Below are 24540 nucleotides of genomic sequence, written 5' to 3' on the forward strand. Positions count from 1 at the left end.
CATTATGTATCTTTAACGGAAGCTCTTCGTATAATATCCTCTGACAGTATAACGTGTAGCAATTTTTTTTTTTCAATATTTCAATTTATTATTTCAACGTCTGTATTAATATTTTTTCAAAGGATTAAGCATTTTTTAATAAGTAGCTTTACCGAAATTTCGACCGCAATTATCCGAAACAATTACCAAATATTGTCAAACAATCGCATAAATTTTTGATTCGTGTAATCCGTTACTAAAATAACGTTTTATTAAAATTGATGATTATTCGAATAATATGCTAATCGTATGTATATGAGTAGTATTCGTATTCGCATCAATAATGATGTGTCAAAGGTGAACGAGTAAAATTTTATTCCAGTGTCCTTTTTAAAGAATATTCGAACAAAAATTGTTTACTGTTATTGAAACTGATTTAAAAGTCATACGATGTTTACAGATAATAAATATCAAATATGTAGCAATATAATCTCGTACTTAATTCGTTACGATCGAAGGATGCATTTATATTTGAATAACAACGCATTTAATCGACGTATTATTTATATCTTATATTTTTTCAAAAATATTCCGTCAACTATTATTTCTAGAAATAATTGCAACTCCAGTCGCAACTAATAATTCTTACAAAAACAATAAATATCGTCTTGCTTAATATGTATTACATAATTGTAAAAGCATTTTGACATTTTGAAAACGGTTTTTCTGATCTTCACGAAATACAACGTATCTCGGATTTTTAACTATATTTAACATCGAGTAATCGAATACAAAATATACAAAGTGGAGTATACGTGGATCGTTGATCGATATTATCGCGAAGCTCCAAGTAACACGGATCGGTATCGTTGTTTCCATTCTGGAATTATTCCGATAAATGTTTTAACGGATGCATCGAGTAATTGAATGTAAGCATAATGGAGAAAGAAACCGATCGAAGTGAATTCCGCACACTCAACGGAATTGTTTCTCCCGGTTCGGCGTGGTACGCCTATGTAATGCACTATTTCGACCAGTGAAAGCAAATCGTGCCAAGGCATGCATGCGGGTACCGCGGCAATTCCATTTTGATATCATGAATATTTCCTGTCGCAGGTTCCTCGAACTTGCTCGTCGTGGTTCACTTAACTCGCACGATTTCATGTTTCCGATTCCCCGCGTAAACAGCCCCGCGTTTCGTGCTCTCCTTTATGCTACGCGATCGTCGCCGACCGTACATTACAACGATCGCGACTAATTGTCGTTGGCCTCGTGGAACGCACGACCCGTAAATTATCGCGACAATTTTCTACCTTTACAACATTTGAACGTGAGTTACGTTTCGATTAGACGAAGCAAACGCGGCCTACTTCGGCCGACAAATGGATATCTCTCGAAAAGCACGTTGAATTTACAAAATTGAACACACCGCGGCCCGAAGGAAAGTCGATACTTCGGTCAAATTTCACCGTGATAAAAGGGATGCCAAATGGGTCAAGGACACTCGACAGCCGATCGTTTTTTTTTTTCTTTTTTTTTTTGTAATGCAGTGTACCTTTATCTCGCGAAACGATAACTTTTAAACGCGCGACTTTTCAGCTCGGTGCAGTTCCAAGTAATTTATTCGATATAATTTATGTTACGCGTAGATAATGAAATGTACTGCAAAGAGGATGTGAAATATTTCGTAGGAATTTTTCAGTTTACTCGATTAAAAAAAATACTATAGCGTTCTACAGGGTAGACTCGAAATATCGATACAATTATCTTTGTTGTACTTTTATTTGTTACCTGAATGTAAGAAAATTAATTTTGTTCACTTTAATATTGAAAGATTCGATTACCTTGGAAAATTCATCAGATTTCACCCTCCAACAATTATTAATTAATTATGATTGATATTCGAACTGATTGTCGAGTGCTGTCGTCTGTTCTTTTATTTCTGTCGAGTTGTAAATGTAATTAATCGGTGATCGAAGTTAACGTAAGTGGTAGGTATCGGTATAATGGTTGCATGTCTCAATAGGTCTGAAATTGTTTGAAGACAATCCTCGGAATGTTTCGGTACAAGACTATCAATTTCAAACGTAAATACACCGATGTCGTTAAAACACATCTCGGTCCTGTCGCTAACCACAGGCATTTGTGTATCCCTTTGAATGTTTTATCATTTGGCAAGTGTCTATTAGGAAAACGTACCACGTGCAGGTGTCTTGCTAAAACAACGTTGCAATCAGCAAGGCCATACGTTGAACGCATATTTCTGCATGTGTGTAGTTCGTCATTATCGCTTCAAAATAGAAACTACCACAGAACTGTATTAAAAATGTCAAACGCGTACTACTCTTGTACAGAAAATGGTGTAGCGCATAGAATATTGTAAAAGCATTTACAAACACGGTTAGAAAAGTTGTACACTATGTATGAAATAGAGAGAACGATTAAAATCAGGAATCGAAAAAGTAGTTTATATTTTATGATACAAATATTAAAAAATTTGCGCGATAAAAGTCCTACGGAAGTATTTCAAAAGGTTGCTTGCAAACCAACAAACCCACGATGATAATCGTGATGCAAAAATACATATTTACATCCTGTAATGTAATAAATCAGTGAGTAGTATTAAGTATTTGTTACGATCCGAAAGTGTAAAGGTTGAGAACTTGTTTCGATACCGACGAACAAAATATCTGTCCCTGTTGCACAAGAATTTTTATTTCTACATATTTTCATAACTTCCATAACCGTTTTGACACCTTATTAAAATACAGTGGACCGTAACTCGAGAACAAGGTTAAATAGGACAAATATTTATCCGGACTTTTCATTATCTTTGTGTACCAAATTCCTTTTATCTGCAACGTAATCAAATTTGGACAACCACGAATCATCGAGTCATTGTACGTGCCGTAACCATAGTACTGCCTAATGTATTACGGCATACGTCTCTAGAAATTTATATATTTGATGCATCTTCGTATCTCCGTTTTTTTTTCCTTTTTCAGGGATGCTCGTCGCCGCTGGTCGTGAAATTTGCAGACACACAGAAAGAAAAAGACCAAAAGAGGATGCAGCAACTGCAGACGAATCTTTGGAATATAGCGGGAGTCAACATGGCGCCGCATTACCTGACCGTTTGTACCTTTAATGTTTCACAACCGACCTTTTTACCGGATATCAAAGAGCCCCATTTGCATCAAGAATGAGATACTTTCTCATAAATTTATTTTCCCGGTACCTTAAAAATTGCACGCGCACCGAGGAAAATTCACGTGGACGAAAAGAAAACAAAAAAAAAAAAAAACATAGAAAAAAGATAGGAAAGATCAGATCCACCTTTCCAGATCCGTTTCCTTTTGCGCGAGAATTTCTTCCTCTGACGAACAAAACCGAATCCTGCGCGATCAAATTCAAGGATTGCACGGATATCGTAGTTTAAATATAATCGATACCAAGAGAGTGTTTTTTTTTTTTTCATTCCAAGAATTATTTACAGTTCCGTGCTCGTTTGGAGAACGATCCGAAGTTTTGGTGCTCGATACTTCGAAGAGGTGAAAATTCTATTACAATTTGTTCAATGAGATCCTAAAGTAGAAGTACTTACAACTTACTGTTGTATAAGTACATTTACCTTACATTTTGTTAGGGATAGAAAGTATCAGCTAATTTTTCTATAATCTATGTTACATTTGTGGTGTATAAATAGATAATTGTACGTGATAAATAATACATCACTCAATCGTATTCAATACTTACCGTACATAATTGTTTTGATCTCGGTTAAAGATTTACAATCAGATACGCTAAAATCGATGTTACCTTCTCCGTAAAAAAGTTAACCGTTTCTAACAATATCCCTAAAATTCGAGTTCTTCTATCATTTGAAAATAGTACTGGAAAATTATAATATTTTATAACTCCAATTATAACTTACTCGTGCATCGTACGTTTCGATAGTAAATAATACAGCGTCATCATTTTCATAAACGATCCACTTTTGACAGATAATATGTCGCGTATGGATGACTGACATAACGCAAATGGAAATTCCAGTCAATCCATCACCGAGTCTTCGTCCGCGTCGATATTCCACAAATTTCGAATTCCCTCTCGAAACATTAACGATTCACACGATTCTATGTCTGAAGATAAAATCGACTAACCTTGCAAGTGATATCCAAGTGTCTGGAATCGACTTCAAAGTTCTCTTTGAAGTGCATATGTTATTAACCCTTGCCGTAGGTGCATAAGCACAAGGGAAGTTCGACAACTGGAAAATTGAAAAGAAACTTCGAAACCTTATAGAACTGTAGCTCAAGAGATAATGATAACTTAACTATTTTTTATTTCTCCTGTACAGTTGTCAAATACCAAACGGATTAATTCCCTCGCACCCGTGAATGTCGTTTTTTCAACACTCCGAGGTTATCGATCCAACGTGACATCCATTTTCCAAAAAAACATGAACGAAAAAACTATGTACTCACCGTAGATTTACCCTTGGTACGGTAATGACCGTTTAATCGAGCTTACGATACGAGAAAAAACGACTACCGAAACGTTTGCAACTATGGCAAACGACGCATCGATAAGTGTCGTAACTAATTTCTACATCGGGCCACGAGTCAGGAAAATGAATCGTCGTACCGTGTAACCTCGGAGTTGTTCTGCGTACAGTTAATTACATTTTTTTCTTTTCTTTTTTTTTTCTTTGCAGCCACAGTGTTGCCCGACAACGAACGAGGGAAGAAGCATGCTTACCTAGATCTCTGTATGTTTATTTGCAGAACGATACGCCTACTCTGGCGCCCACCTCGTTGCAGTTATTGCAACAACTTCAGGCAACGACGAGTGCAGCGACTCCGGTTGCAGCAGGTGCCGGTGCGAACGCTCTGTCGAGTGTTCAGCATCAATTATTGTTACAACAACACCTCGGCCTCGGCGCGGCGACCCCCGCACACGCTGCCGCGCCCGCTGTACCCAGTCCGCCTGAAATCAACCCCGCGAATCTTCAGGGCTTGGCAACCTTGGCGTCGTTGAGTAACACCGCCGGTGAGTATGGTTCGTGTCAATTTCCATTACTTTTTTGTTCGTTCCCTCTCCATCTGTACAAGGTGATCCAACGAAGAAATCGCAAAATTTAGAATCGGTACGAGATGAAAGAATTATCAATTTTTATAAATCCAGCTTCCCTAGTACTGTTCGTTTACGAGAAGAAGGCCAACGAGTGTTCACATCTCCATTCTGGTTCACAGTCTACTAGCTCTCCCATCATTGCACGCGTTGTCGTTGTTATTAGGTTGTTACCGATACTCTTCTGGAGAGCTAGTAGACTGAACCAGAGTGAGGATGTAAACACTCGTTGGCCTTCTTCTCGAAAACGAACAGTACCAGGGTAGCTGGAAAGATGTCACCTGGATTAAAGCGATTGTAACATTGAGTATCACTAATAATGCAAATGTGAACAACGATGAGCAATTTTTGCATACCCGCAGGACTTCGAAGGTCTACTGAAACATTTCATCCAGTACGATTCGCAATCGTTGCGAAGTGACATCTTTCCAGCTCCCCACAGTACTGTTCGAAGTTGGAAAGAAGACGAGCAGGATGGCACAGGGACAAGAAAAGTCCCTCGCTCGTTTTGCCTACTTAGGCGACTCGACTAACAATAAGTGGTTTTAATAGATGCGACCGCTTTGACCAATCGTACGTTTTGATCGAAATGTATGTCGGTAGAGGTACACGGGCCGTATCGGGCCCCCATTCCTTGGCCTCGTCTTCTTTCTAGCTCTGAACAGTACACCGAAGGCCACCACGTGGGTATGAGTCCCCCTTATGCTAGCTTTCGTAAGATCGCCCACTACTAGAAAGCGGTTGAAAAAAAAAGGAAAAAATGACCGGTTATCGCACTGGCGACGAAGGCGAACGTTTAACACACTTCGTGTCAGCAGAAAGAATTTTTATTGTTATTTAAAGCTTCTAAAGGTTTTATTTATATGAAATTGATTACAACGATCACATTGTGGAAATATTATTGATGAATTTGCCACTTCGGAAAACAGAAAAATAACAATAGTTATCATTTTGAGAAGTTAATTACTCACGCGTGCACAATTTTGCACAGCTCTCTTGAAAATATAAATCGTACCTCTTTTTTCGATCACCTTGTACAATGTTCACGCTCGTTCATTATTTAGTTAAGTTCGTGTACGTTGGTTATTCATCTCCCGTTAATTTATTATTAACCCTTCAAGCAGCGCATCAGCTGTAACGAGTTATTTGCATTGTGGGTCGGACGAAAGCATTGATCGTTACCACTTGTTTTATTGTAAGAACGCAGCTTGGTTCGACGCGTATGCAGCGTGCGATTCGATGTTGATTTTAAACAAATTTACGCGATGATTGGACGATCTTCTAATGAAAATGTAATTAATGGGGTGTTCTCGTCACTCGTTAACCCTTTCGCTAAAAATCTATACATTTGGAAAGGACACACATAACTCTCTACACGTAACTCGGAAACGTGATCAAGTCGGTCATTCGTTGGCATGATTTTCTTTCAGCGTTCGAAGTGTATTATTCTTTATAAGTTTCCTATGTATCGTATCATCCACGAGTGACTCACAATTTGCACGAGATGCACAAATACATCCATATATTCGGTCTACCATTTTTATCTTCGTATTTACTCGATAAGCTGTCGTTATCGACAGTACTTATGACACAACATTGCCCCGAGCATTCGAATATCGCGAAATATAATATATAAGGACTTCTACAGTTATTCGCGAAGCGTCGTTCGCCTGCACCAGCGCTCTTACAAAGAGACCACACGAAGTGATACACATCGATTTTAATGAAACTTCCAAGACGGATAGAGAACCGAAAAATATTTGACCAAAATATTTGACCGTTCGCATCGATCGACAATAGTTTAAAAAAATATTTAACGCTATATTCGCGATTTCTCTACCGACACTGTAAGTGCATTTTACTCTACTCGCCTTTCAAATTAAATGGCAACCAAGTAGCTACATTTCGTAGTGTAAATTTTCTCGTAACGTGCACTTTATACACGTTCGTACCGCAGTATATACACTTGTGTCAACATTTGTACATTTTCATACATAGCCAAGGAACTATATCATAAAATTACACAAACTGTAATTCTCGCTAAAATGAACGAAGTAACTTCTCGTATAGATTCTCGAATTTGTTCTTATCTTTATTCCACTATGCTGTAAACAAACTACTTTTACTTTCGAGATACTTTTTCTACGTATACCTATAAAATTTCTCTTTTACAGTTTACAAAATGCTTCGTTATAATTTGAATCGAAACCAAAAAGAAAGTAATAGTACACGTGAAATATTTTCACATGAATAATTATCATGTGTGCACATTATACTTCGTGAATAAAAATAGACAAAGACGGTTATTTTAAAATTGAAATAATTTTAAGTAGGGAGCCACCGTAGTATTTACCATCAGCAGCTGGAAAAATATGGCAGTTGGTTCTATCGCGACCTTCCAAACGAAAATTGCTGAATGTTCTTCTATAATTCCCATAAATTCATACGTACGGATACCCATTGTGCTGGTAATTTACACAGCGGCCGCTACCGGACACTTAGTACGAAATATTTATCGTCCATTGTCTCGTTGGAAGTTGCTCGTTATCGCTTGATACGTTTGTTTTCCGCGTGTTGTAAATTATTAAGTTGATTATGTCGTAGTTCGTTTCGTAACATTGGTACGCGACCATGTTTAGCCATCCCGTATATTTTTCCTCGGTTGTCTCCGTGATAATAAAATTCTACGTTTAATGGATTCGGGAAACATGCCAGTGCAATGATAGATCGATGTGGATGCCTACCATTAGCGTCCACATGAAAACGTGTGTTTACTACTTATTGGCGAGAAACGCGTATGGTTGTTCGATGACGCACTAAACTTACGCAACTGTCGGACCACTTGCAACCGATACATTTACTCGTTTCTAGAATTTGTATCATCTTTGACATATTGCCTGGCAAATTGTCTTATCCCGTTTCACTGGTAAACGATCCTAATGTCACTTGAATTACTTTTATTCCTTCTATAAAGAGTGTTTTTCAAATTGGAGAAGACTTGGAATTCGAGAGGAGCACTTTACAATCTGAAGGTGGTGTTTCAAAATTCAAGGGAACGCGACAAAAATTTGTCACGTAGAAACATATAGATAACATTTCTTTTTATTAATATAAAGCTTTCTATTGAGAAAAATGTACGCTCGAAACGTTTAAAACGAATAAATTTAAATTTGATTTGTTTTTGTTACATGTGTGTAGAATTATTTGATTTTTCATAACGTCGTGCAAATCTACCACTAATTGTACTCAAATTACGATAAAAAATATCTGAAATTCGTGTTATGGAACAACACTTCTTCTAGTTAAAATGAAATGTCGTTCTTTAATCGTTATTTTTAACCTTTCGAGCTAGTCGCGATAATTTTCAAAGTAAATTATTTCTCTGGGTTGTAGCAACTGTGTTGTAAGTTTAAATAACTTCATACGCCATCGTGGAGACCACATTACGTTCAACTAATATAAATTTGACTTTGCTCTAATCATATCTGGTTGCCCTGGTTTGCGATACGCTGGCTTTCTTACAGGATCGTTGTATGCGATCTAGTTCTCGTCCCCAGTAACGAGACGCCGATAGTATTTAAAATTGATATTTTATTGTACTAAACGCAGAATATATGGTTGTCTTTGACGTAATATATTTCATATAAACATATCACTAAATGACGATTACACAAGGTGATTCACTTAACTCGACGATCTTAAAATGTAGAACTACGATAAGTTGTTTAAACAGGTGTTGCACGATGTCACGAGAATCGTATAATGTACTAATTAATTTTTCGCAATTTTGCACTTTTCTTGTCGAGAAATACGGCTCACCTTAAATATATTTTTTTAATTTTTAAAAAACTACGATAGATACAAAAAAATGACAACAGTGAAGATTCGATAGATTTTCATGCTCTATAAAATCATGCAATGTTGGACATTTTTCGGTGAAAATAAACCACAATTTTTTTAGAGCGTACAAACATTTTCTTAAATTATGTATTCTCCATTTTGGAAAACAAACTTTCCAAACAACCCGATATAATTTTCAAGAAGTGTTCAATACTCGTATCAAACTTTAAAGAATGTTTCCACCTCGAAGAATCAAAAAATAATGCAAAAAAACATTGCCCAATATTTCTCACGAGATTCCGTAAGGTCTCGAAAAAGTAATTGTAATTCTCGAGACATCGAAACTCTCGTGCAAGTATAAACATCGTGATGCATCATCGCACGCTGCACAGCGGTCTCGAACGAAGCGATTCCGTACTTCGTTAACCATCGATACAATTACCTCGTCTAACTGTATATAATTTATGATCTAATTGTTTCGTGTGTTTCGAATTGGAAACGTTGCAGCGAACGCAGGCGTGTCCCCGATGAGTATGCAGAACCTCGTCACCTTGGCTGCTATGACTGGCGGAAACGGCAACCTTCAGGTGTCGCCAAACAGTGAGTAACGAAACTTGTACGACAACGCTCTGTAGAATTACAGTAATGTCGAGCAAACGAAAATATTATTTTTACGCATTGTGTCCGATCCACACCGCCCCTTCCCTTCTCCACCCTGTAGAAAAATGTCTCAAAGTGGCGTGCTTGCGGAGAGGTTGCGCTTGAACGTGACATTAAATTTAAATAACAGCATGCAATCGACATTTACCACATCAGAGCTCGGTAAACGCGGGCAAATTGTAACAAGATTTCCAGTCGTAATTACACGACGGCGTATCGGTGCTATGTTACACGTGCTACGATATACTCATTAATATGTTATCGATTAATCAGAAACTGTAACCCGCTCTAGTTGAAATTGTCCGTAGTGTGTGCGCGCGTGTTTGTGTGTGTGCGCGTATATGGATGTATGTATATAGTTCTTTTCATTTATTTATATATGTACACACACTCACATATCTTTATGTGTACGTGATTCGTACAACAAACGCATAATGCAAATTGCACGAAATCGATTTTACAGATAACGTTTCCACTCTTTGGTGTAACCCTAGGACAGTTTCTATCGAGACTCGCTTGATCATTTTACGAACTGAGATTTCACAGAGTTCTCAGCTTTCTTTATTCAGTAACGCTAAGTAGAAGAATAATAATAGCCATTTCTGTGAAGTATTTTCCATCGATATCTAACAACGTTACCAGCATACTGATTATACGAAATAGATAACACCAATTAAACGAAGAATTAAAGAAGGTAAATGCTTCGTGTTATACTGTGCTAATTTAAAACGAAACCATTTTTTTTATGTTTTTCGTAGTGTACTCGCATGTATGTATATACCACTGCTTACCGAAAACCAATGGTAATGTCGTAACCCACGAACGAATACACGATAAAAATAGTTTACACTATTCGAGGTTTCTGGGTGCAAGTTCCGCGTTCCAACGAAAAATCTTTCACCGTCACTGCAATTCGAAAACCCACAGATACCAAAATCATGAGTCAATCATGAGTAATCGCAATATTGGTGAAACATCGATACCTACGCTTTTCCAAAAGCACATAAATCATACTATTTAAAGTACAATACGATAAGAGCCTTGGAAACCTTCAAAATTTTGTACAGATTACAACGATACAACTTTAACGTAACGCAACAATTTATTGGATTGTTCGGAAAGTGATTTCGTTTTCCAAAATGGAGAGTGTGTAATTTAATAAAATGTTCATACACTCTAAAAGAATCGTGTTTCATTTTCACCAAAAAAAGAAAAAACGAAACGAAACTACTTTCCGAACAACCCGATATAAGGCTGTTGGTAAATTTGAAAAAAGAACATATAAAATTACACGGAATTCGAACGTGATATCAAACGAGACTCCGGAAGCTCTCCTAGGGTGAAACCCATCGATGAATTTGTACGACGAAAAGAAACGTTTAACGTCCAGGAAGATAAACGTGAATTTGTCTCGTTAGCGACAATTTTCGTTTAATCTGATAACCGGGTTTGAGGTCGAAGACACCAAGGCGTCGCCTCGCAGTAATCTTCAAGCAATGTCCGATATTGCACGACGAATACCTTATTTCATGCAGAGTAACGGCTAAGCAAATTTTGGCGAAGTTTACGTGCTGAATATGTAAACACGTCACTAACTCCGCTTGTTAATATCGTGAACGTGTTCTGTGTTTCAGCGTTAAGCGGACTGGCGAATTCGACAGCAGGTATGTCGCTATGTACGTGTCGCATTGCCTGGTATAGTATTAACAATTACTAAATTAATTTCGATCGTTCAGACGGTTTCTAATCTCATTCACGGCTCGATATCCTTGGTTCGCCTAAAGAAGAGAGGAGTACGTGTGCAGTGAACGCGTTTACGAGTACCGGGATCGTTTACAATTCCGTACTCGTTACGTATCTACGTACGCTACTGGCTATACGTAAATGGGGACGATTTCGAACATTGAATTTCTTAAATATCTTTACGACGCGAACTCATCGTAACGATGCACTTTTTCGTTCGTTACGATACATAATTGTTCCTTTTATTTCGTAGTTTTGACAAACTTTTATCCGTGTCACCATTTTACTTTTAACCCTTTGAACTCGAGAGATCACTCGCTCGTCACCTAATTCACTGTACTATTTTCGATCCGGGGAAACTTCGTAGTTTGGAATTCAAATTTCAATTTAAATATTACGTTCTCGTAGAGCGCACAAACATCTCTGCGAAGTATATAAAAATGTTCCGTTCCAGATGAATTTTACGACTTAAAGGATTTTCTCGAGGCGTCGGTTTCTGGTAGCAAAGAAGCCTCGAGTGCAAAGGGTTAATCCGAAAGGGTGCGGATTAACACGAGTGCTTCGTTGGTAAAACGGAACACGTGGTCGATAAACCAAAATGCTCTGTTTCATCGACGAAACCCTTTCCATTCCCAGTTCGATTCTAAAATCTGCAGTTTTGCTGCTTAGAATACTCCGAGTGATCTTTTTCTCAAGCATTATCAACGACGGAGAGTTTTTACCAAATGTTTCGTCACTAGGTAGAGAATTATGTGTTAGGTTGTTCGGGAAGTCGTTTCGTTCTCCAAAATGGAGAATATATAATTTAATCAAACGTTTGTACACTCTAAAAAAATCGTGTTTCGTTTCCATTAGAAAAAACGAAATCACTTACCGAATAACCCAATAAATATGCAGTTTGTTAAAGTAGAACGGTTAATTATACGTATAAAAAGAGAATTTGTACCGAATGGAGAGAAAATGTCTTACAAGGAGAGAACCAGTGATTCACTCGGTCTTGTGATCGACAGCATAATTCTGCGCACCTCCTTGGCTCGTGACACTTACCAAGAAGGAAAAGGGATTCTGTCTAGCCAGCCATATTCTTCCTCAGGTGACACGAATCCGTAATACTCGCTAGGAATGTACCCCAATTTTAATAAAACTTTGCAACTTTGTAGAGTTGCCCTAAATTAGGAATATTTTTTGAAATTCAAATTTCACGAATAAAATCACCCTGCAAAATTTCAACTTTCTTATACTGTCTTTATATTGTACGTACAAGAAAGACCACAAATTCTATATTTGCTGTATTGCATGTGCAATATGCTGCATTTTATGTACAATTCTCTAACCGTGAATTATAGTTAAGAAAAAATTACTAAGAAAGTAATAAAATACTTATAAACGATAGTTTATAATGTAAAAAATATGCGAGTTGGAAATTAAAAGTGATCTGAACGTTTATCAAGACATTTTTGTTCCATTCGTACGAATCCTCGAATTTTATCGCGAATAATTTATCCACCCTCCTATATAAACATTTCGCAACGTAATGTAAAAGATGAAATAATTCATCGTCGCCCAATACGTATCCGTATGGCCAGTAGCGTACACGCACGCAAATTTTGTACGTTCTACAACACAATCTCTCTCCTTTTCATCATTTGTCTGTCTCTATCGCTCTGTACATTTTAATCTCGATATCGTTCAAGTCCCCGTACACCCTGGTAACGCACGGTGCACCAGACGATTGCTTCGATCGAGGGGTACCAAAATGACCATTTCAATGAAATTGATTAGCACGCTAGATTGAGTCCTTGAAAATTCATGATGTTATGTTATTATAAAGTCCGCGCAATGCGCGTAACGGACAGGTTCGAGATCGGCTTGTTAGCCAGCGTACGTTTGTTATCGACGATCGTTTTTTTTCTTTTTACGCGATTCGCCGCGCGTGTCACGCGTTGCGTGCTCAACCGATCGAGTATCGTTCGATGCAATTCTGGAAAAATAAAAAAAAAAAGCCAACGGCAAGAGTCGTCGATTTTTTACCATGCTCTTCGAAACCGTGTACACACACTTCTATTTGTTTTTTTTTTCTTTTTTTTTCTTTCTCTTTCTTTCTTTTTAATTCTTTTCATGCGAACGCACACCAGCGTTTTAATGTGCACATTTTTTTTTCGTGCGTAGCTGTCCTTCTTGGAAAGACCGGAAATACAGGTGAGAAGAAATCATTGAAGCTGTAACTCGTTCTCAGTTCGTTTGTTGCGACACACTTTCGTTTCTTCTCTTTCTCTGGCCCTTCTCTTTCTCATTACCTTTCATCGTCGTTCCGCTATCACCCTTGTTATCCAACTTCCGTATGCACCTACATACATGTATATATTCATCACTAATTTGATTTGTAATTACTGTTGGCCGTTTAATCGATAGAACGAAGCTCACCCAATACTTGTCCACTATGCTTTAATCAAGCTTTAATTCGTGCGTGTTATTTCACAATATTGATGGTATAACGAATCGATGTCACGCAATGGAAATCCTTCTTCACGATAGTAATTGAAAACGTTCGTTTCGTTTCGTTTCGTTTCGGTGAGCTCCGAGGTTACGCTTTAAATAAAAATCGAGTAATAATTTCATCAATATCGATGGAAAATAATGTCTCGTTTAACGACGACGATAATCGATTTAACAATACGTATTCGGTTATCAGAGATCATTTTCTTTTCTTTTTTTTTTTTTCGCTCTTCTTTTAGGAGAAGTAGTAAAACAATTTTGTTATTAACCACGATTAAATATAGCCTCGTTGTTATTAATAATTACTAATTATTGGTCGAGTACAGTTACAGAACGCATTGACAATTTTGGACGGATGTTGCGTTCTCTCGATTCTTTTATCGTTCGACGATTATTTCGCAAATGGCTTATCCTAAAACAAACGTTGCGTAAAAAATTAAAATTCAAATTTGTTTATACGTTCGAGCCTAGTCTCCGTACACTCGTCAAATGTTTCACTTCGACGTAACGTGTACGCAAATGCTTTCTGTAATCTGTAACACGCAAAGTTTCGCGCTGGACAATTTCTTGTATAAAATTTACAAACGAAACTTAAAGCTACTTGTAAAAAAAAAATAAGAAACGTCACTCTGGTTCAATAACTGGTTTTGTAAAATACGCAAATCGCTTTTGGCCGCTACGTAACACGCGCGCGCACGCGTACTCACATTATTAACAAAAGTAGTCTCGCAAACGGTAATAAAGGTTTTCTTTTCTTGTCTCTTTTTTTTTTAATTATTTATTTATTTATTTATTTACCAGCGTCGTAGCATGACGCATGCCACACGGGGAATTATTTTTCGGAAGTTGTACGACTTTTGTTTAGCCATGGGTACAGCTGTAGGAATCGAAGCTGATCGTCGAATAAATGTTATAATAATCGGATTGATTTCGATTTCGAAGGGTCCACCGGTGGTAGTCTCAGTCCTGTGACGTCTCTCGCGCTCAATTCCCTAACGGGGACACCTTTGAACGGGTTGCAAGATTCCTTGAGCAACGCCTATTCCAGTTTGCAACAATACGCAGGTAAGTGTTCGTCTGCCAATCGCAAAAACTTACTCTCGAGCCGGACCAATTGCCAAATGGCAATGTCTGTTGTTTTACTTTGCACATCGTTCGTAAAAGTGTTGTTCTAACGAGTAACTGTGCGCCTTAAAGCTCTCATTGGAAAGACGACGGTGACCATGGAAAAGAAAGAATTACATAGTGAGTAACACAAATGGAATGCCTGAATTTAGTTCTATACGATACAGTTCTGTACAAACTGCATTCTTTTGTACCGTTTGCACGTAACGAATGCGTTGAGACGCACGAGGGTTATTCGATAAATAAAAACGCAAACGCGAGAAGAGTCGCGTGAAACTAACGGTTACTCCAGCTCGAGACTTTTTAAAGGGAATATTTCCGAAAATACTTGGAATTGTACGTTTATTTACGAAATAACCCTCGCGTACACAAATCCCGGCTCGCAAGATACGAAAATTCGTGCGAAAGTAGAGAAAGAAATACGGTTGTGACCCGCGTTTGATGTTGCAGAGATTGTCACCGATAACCCAAGCGTGTAAAATGGAGAATAGTTTCATTAAGAAAGTATTAGATATTTTCATATTTATTTTGCGTAAGTTGGGCATTTTTATAGCGATCGATGCTACGTTATATTCGTCGGTAATTGATCAAAATAGAAAAGAATTTTTAACACTCTTCCAAGTATTGAAAAATCTTTAATACTCTTCTCGCGTGAACGAGTTCCTTGTACCTTCGATACTACCCGCGAAACAATTCACTCTGCACATTTAAACCGGATACACAGCTTCCGCTGTAAATGAATCTGTCACGTTGATCGCGATCGAGGTGTTTTCAAATTCCGTAGAACCCGAAGAAACGATGTAGCTCCCTTTGGAAAGAAGCGAAGAATCGGTAATGACGAACGTTGTGTTTCCAGGGTTCCCCGCGTTCACGGCAGCGGCAGCCGCAGCCGCAGCAGCGGCCCAAAAGGCGAAATTCACCACCACCGATAAGCAGATAGAAGGTCCCGAGGGTTGCAACCTGTTTATCTACCATCTACCGCAGGAGTTCAATGATACCGACCTCGTTTCAACGTTTGTGCCATTCGGGAACGTCATTTCTGCCAAGGTCTTCATCGATAAACAAACGCAACTGAGCAAATGCTTCGGTAAGGCACACAGCAACCATTTGCATCCGTGCATCTTTAACGACACGAACCTCTGAACGTATTAACCCTTTGGACTCGAGAGGAGATCACTCTCGGTCGTCACCCAATTCGGTGCACTATTTTCCATCCGGAGAACTTCGTGGTTTCGAATTCAAATTCGACATTTAAATATCGCTGTCTTTTAAAACAAAATAATTTTTACCTCAGTTTAATCAATTCGAAACCAAACGTAGTAATATCGCTCTTCGTGCCATAAAATTACTATTCGTTGATCTGGCAAAGTTAATTCCTTAATACCTACCAAATCGAAACTTTGTGGGTTAATTGACCTAATCGCGAACACGTTACCCGAATTTTTCGTGTAATTCACTTCAACGCTAAACGAGTCGTTGTTATCGATATCCCGGTGCTCTATCGAAAACCCTTGTACGCGTTGACAAACTTTCCAGTCTCTCTGTGTCCCGAATCCCTATTGCTAACTCTGTGTTTAGGACGCACACGCGACCGATAAGGCTTTCGTAAGCTAACACCGGGACTTATTTTCAGGGTTTGTGTCGTACGACAACGCAACGAGCGCGCAAGCAGCGATCCAGGCGATGAACGGTTTCCAGATCGGCATGAAACGGCTGAAGGTCCAACTGAAACGATCCAAGGATGCATCGAAACCCTATTAGCCGACGTCGCCCACCGTTCGTAGGTAGATACCCAAGGACTTCTCGGATACCACGGCTCGGATCCAACGACCCTGGTGTCCTTAATCAAAACCATGTTCACGCATTTGATAAGTCGCGACGTCGATCATTGGTCGAGATGTTCCTCGGTCTGGTTGATAGATCGTTTCATTCGACGAGACTATTTAGAAGACGTATATTGCTTCCTAAACGGAAAAGAAATGAAAAGAAAAGAAAAGAAAAGAAAAAAAAAAAACCATCTCTAGTCAAACAGTATTTTCGGTGGAGGTCGAGATAACATAAATTCGCGAGAGACGTGTTTCCCTTCAGCGCTCAGACGCCGAAGAAACATCGATACTCGTGTCGCACGTTTCATTCGAAAAGCTGCATTATCCTTCGAAACGAGGCTGTGATAATCTTGAAGACTTACGTCGTCAGACTTTTTCCGAAGAATAGAAAGTTACCGTCCTTTCAACGTTTTTCGCATCGCGAGATATACACACGTATCTCCTCCTCTTCGAGTTCACTTTTTCTTCTACTTGTTAGTCCGTCCATATATATGTATATATATATATATATATACATATATAGATATATACATATATATATATTCTGGTATTTTTGTACCGAGAAAGAAGTCTACCTATCTTTTCTTCGTGTCTCGTTATACCTGTACCTCGTGGTGATACGTGTTATTGACGCGTCTGCTCTTCGAGAACGGAATCTCATTCGCGGTTACGTTACTCCGGTATAAACGTTCTGCTCTATCTGAACGCAGTGGTGACTCGAGGCATTTCAGTTCCCTTTCAATTAAGTTGCGACAACGACGAGTCGTTCTAATGCTTTATCGAGTTCAATTTGACTAAGCACCAGTGAGAAACGTTGCAATATATGTGTTCAATTAACATGTAGATATCGTTAAGGATTACTTTTTAACGTGTATTCATTTACATTACGGGCAAGTATTTACGAATTACGTCGCCACTGATTCTGTACACGAAGAAAATACGTAGCGATGTGCGTTCTACACGCACGACGTTGAAAATTCTTACGAGCAATTAATCCCGGTATAAATAAATCGGTTGTTACCGGGTAACCCTGAACCGCGGATCTCTGACGTTCGATCAAACGTAAATGTGAGTTATCGAGTTAACATGTATAATAAACGATACAGGGTAGTACGTATAAAGTGTTACTTTTTCTTCAAACTATTATCAAGGAAGAAGTACAACCTTTTTTTTTCATATTACGTGATTTACTAGAGTTCTTCGTATGGTGAAACGCCATTGTCAGACACCCATTGTCGAGAGAATAAAACGTCTCCTTATATTTGCAAATGGAACGATAAATATATTTCCACGAACCTTTTCACAAGTCCGATTAGAAAGCGGAGAAAGGAATAACGATGAAGTTGGAAGTAAATCGTTACACAACCTAAATAATCATTCGTACATGTTCCTACAACGATCAGCAAGATAGAAAAAAGATATTATCGCGTCGAATGTTCGTTTGATATTTATCAATTTTTTCGTACATATTTTTTACCGAATTATGAAGCAACGAGTTACGTAAGCCCTGCAGCCAACACATTTTCTATCTAGTATACATAAATAATCGTTTACGGGAAAACGAGCAAGATTTCGAACATTTGGAGAAATTAATTTTATCGGCGTGAGAAAATTTGTATGAAAATTCGTAGACAATTGTAGAAATTGTTACTGCATTTGAAAATATAAGTGGAGACCCACGTGTGTACGATTTTCAATCAGTGTTTAAAAATGGTGTCTCGCGTATCGTCTAAAAAACGACTAGTGACGCTATGTGTCTGAAAAAATTTATACATTTACCTTTAGTACAACATTTTGCGTGTATATTATACATTTTGCAAATATGTGCATAAACGGAGCTATAGCAAATAATTAAACGCAATGCATGTAGTAATTTGAAACTCGTGTGTGAATAGAAATCTGGCAGATTTTTATGATAAATACGTCCTAATAGATTTTTACGTACACGGTTAAAAAAGAAACTAAATATATATTTCTTAACGAGATATTTACATACAGTGTCCAACAAAATCGAGATAGATTGTATCGTAAAAACGATTCGTGATATGGAAAAAAGTGATACGACATAATTGAATGATTCCCGACCCTCTTATGCATTTATGGCATCTAAACATTGGTTATTAACGAAGCTCGATCTTTACGAAATACAACAGTATAAAATATTTTTGAGAAGATGTATCAGTTTGAACAATTGAAAAGAAAAAAGAATTGCTATCTTTAAAAAGAGTCTGCTACTGAGCCCCTTGTAAACGTATACGCGATAAATAAAAAACAAATTGATAATTTTCTGATCAAATAAACACTTACAAATCGTATACTCACACGTATGTAGTACATTTATCTATACGTAGAACAGTACGCGTAAGTATATTAAACGACACGAGTACTTTGCAAACTTGAAAGTAAAATTGAAAAAAAAATAACCGAGGAACTTTTTCAACGTATTCGACGTGTTATTTTGAACCAGAACAGTCTATGGGTCCGGACACAGACTATGGGTCTGTTTCCATTTCACGAAGCCCAATAAGGGGTAGTTAACCCTACAATACCATTCAGCCACTCTGCCACTCTATCTCTCGTCCCTTTGCTCCGCGTATACTCCGTATTCTTTCCACCCCATTGTTTGCTTTGAAAATGGAAAGTGCTAACTTGCAGCGCTTGTTTGTCTCTTAACTCCTAAATATATGCGCAGGAATCTAGTAGACCCTCTTTGGAGTACATCGCGCTATACCGGCTGGTTTAGATCGGCTGCTTCGAGTCAAATTTAAAAATATTAAATACACTACTTACGCGATGCAGATAAAAAATAGTACGTTTGACAAAGCTACTTGTGTTACAAATACGAGTACGTTTACTTAAGGGTTAAATGCAAAGGCAAACTATCCGGATATATTGCAGTTTTATTATTACAGTGTATCAATGATAGAATGGAAGCAGAATTTCGAGTTTACGATATGAGAAGAGTAAGAAAAACTATTAGAAATTGTCATAGTTATCCCACTTCTTTAGATTAGATCTCATTACTCAATTGAGAATAAAACTTACACAACTTGATCTTTGATCAACGCGTTATTAGTTTGAACAACTGCATGCGTAAATGCATAAATGCACAAACAGGTATACGGAACCGTTCAATTCCCAATCGGTCACTTTTTTCGTACGTTTAATCGTTTCTACGATAAAGTTCTACAGTCGGATCAAAATCAATTGTGCGATTACTCTCGATTGTTGTTCAACTATTCTGTCTCTAGCACCGAAACGATTAAAGTTCGTGCTTCGTTGTGTCGGACGTGATCCACAGTCAAGGAAGCAGCCTTGAGCAACCGAATTGAGTTTGCTTCGACTATAGTTTAACGGGACGAGGTGCGCAAAGTGTCGCGTTTCGGCGCGTGAGACCCATCGGTTAAGCGTGTATTCTTTTCATGTACAGTATCTCAGGTCGAGCATTTTGTTTTTCGCGTTTCAAGTACAAAGAATCGATCGCGTCCTTTGATAGAGGACTGGTGGCAAATTGCATCCGTACTCGGTCGCGGTGCATCATAATGAGACCAATACACTCAGCTTGCCATGCCTCGTTCTTCGATTCTCGAAGGCGCGGGCCTGCCCTTTTTAGCCCTATACCGCCCACCCGCCCCTCCGCCCTTTTTCGCGCCAGTGGTGTAATCAAACTTCATTTCGTTGCAACGGCTGCCAATCAAGCTTTCTGTGCTAACTTTTGTGCACAAAGTGGAATTACGTACGTGAAGTTTCACTAACATATTTTACCGTAGCTTTCCTCCAGGAGAGTAAAAGTAGTTCGCTTTGAGTTTTTTTCACGCAACGTAAGTCATTACGTTAACCAAACTTTCCAAGATTTGCTTCATTTTTCTTCTTTTTTTTTTCTTTATTTTTTTTTTTTTTGTTTTTCTCTTTCTCTGTATCTCTCTCTCTCTCTCGTTCTCGTTCACCGATATTTGTACACGCGTATATTTATATATATTTACATACGTATATTTATCTATATTTATACATGTCTGTAACATAAACTCCGTCGGTATCGCGCGTTGCCCTACCGGCAGGTAGCAATGAAAACCACAACGATCTACCTCACTAATTTATTATGATTACGCCACTACTTTATTACGCAATCACGCGAGTCAGTCCCTCGTTTATTGTACAGGGCACAGAACTTGGAACGTTCTATCGTGACAGTAATATCTCGAAGTTTGATGGTTAATTACGCTATGACGCTTTATTAGTTGTTAGTACTAACATTGCCGTGTTTTTTTTTTTTTTACTCTGGGATGTCGTCGATCGTCGATCAAGATCAACGCCGGAAACGATTTATCGATTTTTTCCTCTTTCTTTTTTCTCTCTCTCTCTCTCTTGTGAAACGCTTGAAAGACTCATATATCATTTACGTAGCAGACTTCTAAGAGAAATATATCGATGAATCGCGATGGCGCGAACGAAGCAACAAGGATCGCGGCTTAAACGTATTTTGAAAGAAAAAAGACAAAAAAAAAGAAACCAAAAACTATATTTTTCTACCGATCGTCGTAATCTAGGAATTAGATCCTTGGTTGCTTCCGTTAGAAAACGACGTATCGGCAAAGTACTCGCGTACACGTTGCACGGTGACGTTGTGTCCAAGATCCTGCGATTATCGTCGCAGAAAATCGTTCACTGTACCGACTTTCGAGTTCGTAAACTCGCTCTTAATCATTTTTCTGTTCAACGTGCTTCCATGTATTATCAAAATTCTCCTCTGACAATAGTACCAAAAGAGACACGAACCAGCTCCGAAATTACATAGAAAGAGGTGAACGTATCGCGAACGAGACGATCGGCTGGAAGAAAGTGCCTCGATAAAAGTTCGCAGGTTCGGTTCGAAAAAGCAAAAGAAAAAGATACTTTTAACCATCGTCACCGCGCACGTTTGCCCGGGGAATCCTATATATCTGGTGTGTGGTGGTGACTAACCTGTCCGTGTGTTTGTTTGTGTGCCAGCAGGTGGCCTGTGACGTTGTGACCGTGTTCTCGATCGGAGTCGCCGTGCCATGTCAGTCTCAGTCAGTCAAATCGGTCAATCGTTCGATCGATCGGTCAGTCGATCAGTCGATCACTCGATCAGTCACGACTCCTTGGTCAGCCTCTTGATCAGTCATTCTGTGTCTGTCGGTGCCTGTGCACAACTGCCCGCCCTCTCGCTCCTCTTGCAAGAAGTGGATGCTGCCCGCTCTGCTCCTAATATACATATATATATGTGTGTGTTGCGTCTGTACATGCATATATATACATATACATATATACATATAGGTATATATATTTATATATATATATATGTACGTACACGCGTACACGTTCACGTATAAATATATATGTAGACACGTCTCTCCTTTTCCCACACACACGACCATCCGGCAGAAGCTCCTCGAAACCGTCTCCATCCACCTACGAGCTACCTCTACGTTTTATTTCGCATACACGCGCGCCGATTTCCACGGTTCGCCACTGCTTGGTCTCTTCCATTTTACCGGGATAGATGGCACTGATTGTCGATCGTGGCGCGCTTACGCCGCCCCTACCCCCCTCTTAACCGCCGCTATGTAATAAAGCGATAGAGAGAAGAATCCCCCCCTCGATGAGACGGTCGACCAGCTATACGGACCAAGTTGGCGCGAAAAATTAATTGAGGTGCACACAGAAAACGGGACGAGGAATCATCGTGGGAAAAGAACGCTCGATCTCGCGATATCGGGAGACCAAGGGGATCTCGAACTCCGATCCATCGTGCGGGCTTCGATCGTACGAAAGAAAATAAGAAAACTAAGTAGGCGAAGCGGAGGTCGGAGACACCGACGTACGAGCACTATGTTTTATGTTCCTCGGGGCTGAACTGTGACGCTACCTTATCTCTCTGTTTCTCTGTATGTGTGTGTGTATATATCACGTAGCATATGCGACGTATGCATACTCATATATTTATGTATATATATATATATATGTATATGTATATGTATATATATTATATGTGTGTATATATATATATGTATATGTATATGTATATATATATTTGTGCGTGTGTATGTACGAACACGTGCGTACGCGCGTGCGCCCCTGCGCCCGGCCACGCGATCTAAGAAAAAGAAAAAAAGAAAAAAAGAAAATAGAAACGAAAGAAAAAAAGCGACACACGGGAAGAGCCTGGAGTAGTCGCGTCGGGACTGTTACTGCAATCCGTCGTTTAACGTGTCGGGACTGAGGAGGAATTTAAACAAACGAACGGGAAGGATGAATTCTTTTTTTTTTTTTTAGATCGTAACGAATAAATTCTTCGTGGACCTTTAGTGTAAGAGATATTCGCGTACAATCACTAACTAGCCGTTACGAAAGAAAAACGTAAAGAAATGAAAAAAAACGAAATGGGACAAAAGTGTATACACGGTCTGTGAAACGAGACGGTATATATATACATATACATATATATATATATATATTTACCTTGTATCATACGAGAACGCTGTTCGCGCATGTATTAATTTATGCGACTGAGAATCGATCTCGTCGATTCGTGTTTCGGGATCGCTGTTGTCAGCGTCGCGAACCGCCTGTTCATATGTAGATACGCGCACTGACGTGCCGGCTAACCGAATACTAGGGAAAGTAATGAAAGATTCGAAGGGAAACGCTGGATCGAAACGCGTGATAAACGAAGCGATCAACCGAACGGTCAGTCCGATTTACTGTGTAAATTAAACGGTGTAAAGATTACCAAAAAAAAGAACCAAAAAAAAAAAAAAGACAAAACTTGGAACAAGGAAACAAAAGAAGAGTAGGGGAAACGATACATAAGTAGCATTTTTTAATGACTTTGTGATAACGTTGTACCGTATATAGGATTGGACTAGGGTCGCTTTTTAAAGTGTGTATGATAAGCGTGGCATAAGAAACTTAACGATGGAAAATTCGGGATTCAAATTTTTCATCAGTGACACCTCACTAGCGCGCACGCGATCGTGTTCTCTTTCTTTTTCCTTTTTTTTTTTGTTTTTTTTTTTTCATCGCGATCAACAAAGGGAGATACTTATCGTTCATTCGTGTTTTATGATCTCTGTTTGGGTTCGAACCGACACGGATGTGTTACCCGTGGAAAGAAAAGAAAAATGATAATAATGATAACGGTACCCTGTACTTTTTAGCGCGTGATGAAAAAAAAAAAGAAAAAAAAAAAATGATTGGAAACATTCGATGGAAATATTTTACTCGCCGGAATGGCGATCACGTGGGTGTTTAATTATACGAATTAATCTTGAGTCAGTAACAAGTTTTGTTATGGTGTCCGACGAATAGATCGATTTTATGAAGTATATGTGAAAATATATCGAGGACTATGCGTTGCTAACTTTGTTTCGTCTGGCTAGTGTTAAGTTTTTAGAAAAAAGAAATAGAAGGATCGTCCGTCAGTATTTCGAGAGGTTTTTAACTGTTCCGCTACGATTCTGAATTTATAATTGCGGACGCTTGCAATCATCGTTACTGGTGCAAGATTAACTCATCGTCGTCATTTTAGGTACTTAATTTCATTATAAACTTAAATTGAAAAGGTATACGATTCCTGTGTAGAAGAAAAGAAGAATTTTGAGAGTCCAGAAACGGTAGCTGGTAAATTGAAAGTAATGTTAAACCAGTCTGCATATTCCTTGCATCTCTGTCATTACCAGTCTGTCGAAGGTTTACACGATGCGGCACAATCTTT

General features: G+C 38.6%; 1 protein-coding gene across 9 annotated transcripts in view; it reads left to right on the forward strand.

Annotated features, from left to right (window-relative positions):
* LOC143153767 (CUGBP Elav-like family member 1-A) overlaps nt 1–24030 on the forward strand; it is a 529867-nt gene extending 505837 nt beyond the window's left edge. For 3 of the 9 annotated variants that reach the window (XM_076325287.1, XM_076325288.1, XM_076325296.1), the window contains 9 exons: nt 2985–3113; nt 4767–5040; nt 9460–9552; nt 11247–11288; nt 13525–13554; nt 14794–14916; nt 15833–16063; nt 16610–16760; nt 21792–24030. In XM_076325287.1, the coding sequence (XP_076181402.1) occupies nt 2985–3113; nt 4767–5040; nt 9460–9552; nt 11247–11288; nt 13525–13554; nt 14794–14916; nt 15833–16063; nt 16610–16737 (1050 nt within the window). In that variant the 3' untranslated portion in view covers nt 16738–16760; nt 21792–24030. The remainder of the gene's footprint in view (nt 1–2984; nt 3114–4766; nt 5041–9459; nt 9553–11246; nt 11289–13524; nt 13555–14793; nt 14917–15832; nt 16064–16609; nt 16761–21791) is intronic. The other 6 variants (XM_076325289.1, XM_076325291.1, XM_076325292.1 and 3 more) reach the window with 6 other exon arrangements.
* Nucleotides 24031–24540: the final 510 nt, after the last annotated feature.

The sequence above is a fragment of the Ptiloglossa arizonensis genome, chromosome 13, assembly GCF_051014685.1.
Source record: "Ptiloglossa arizonensis isolate GNS036 chromosome 13, iyPtiAriz1_principal, whole genome shotgun sequence".
NCBI classification, from domain to species: domain Eukaryota; kingdom Metazoa; phylum Arthropoda; class Insecta; order Hymenoptera; family Colletidae; genus Ptiloglossa; species Ptiloglossa arizonensis.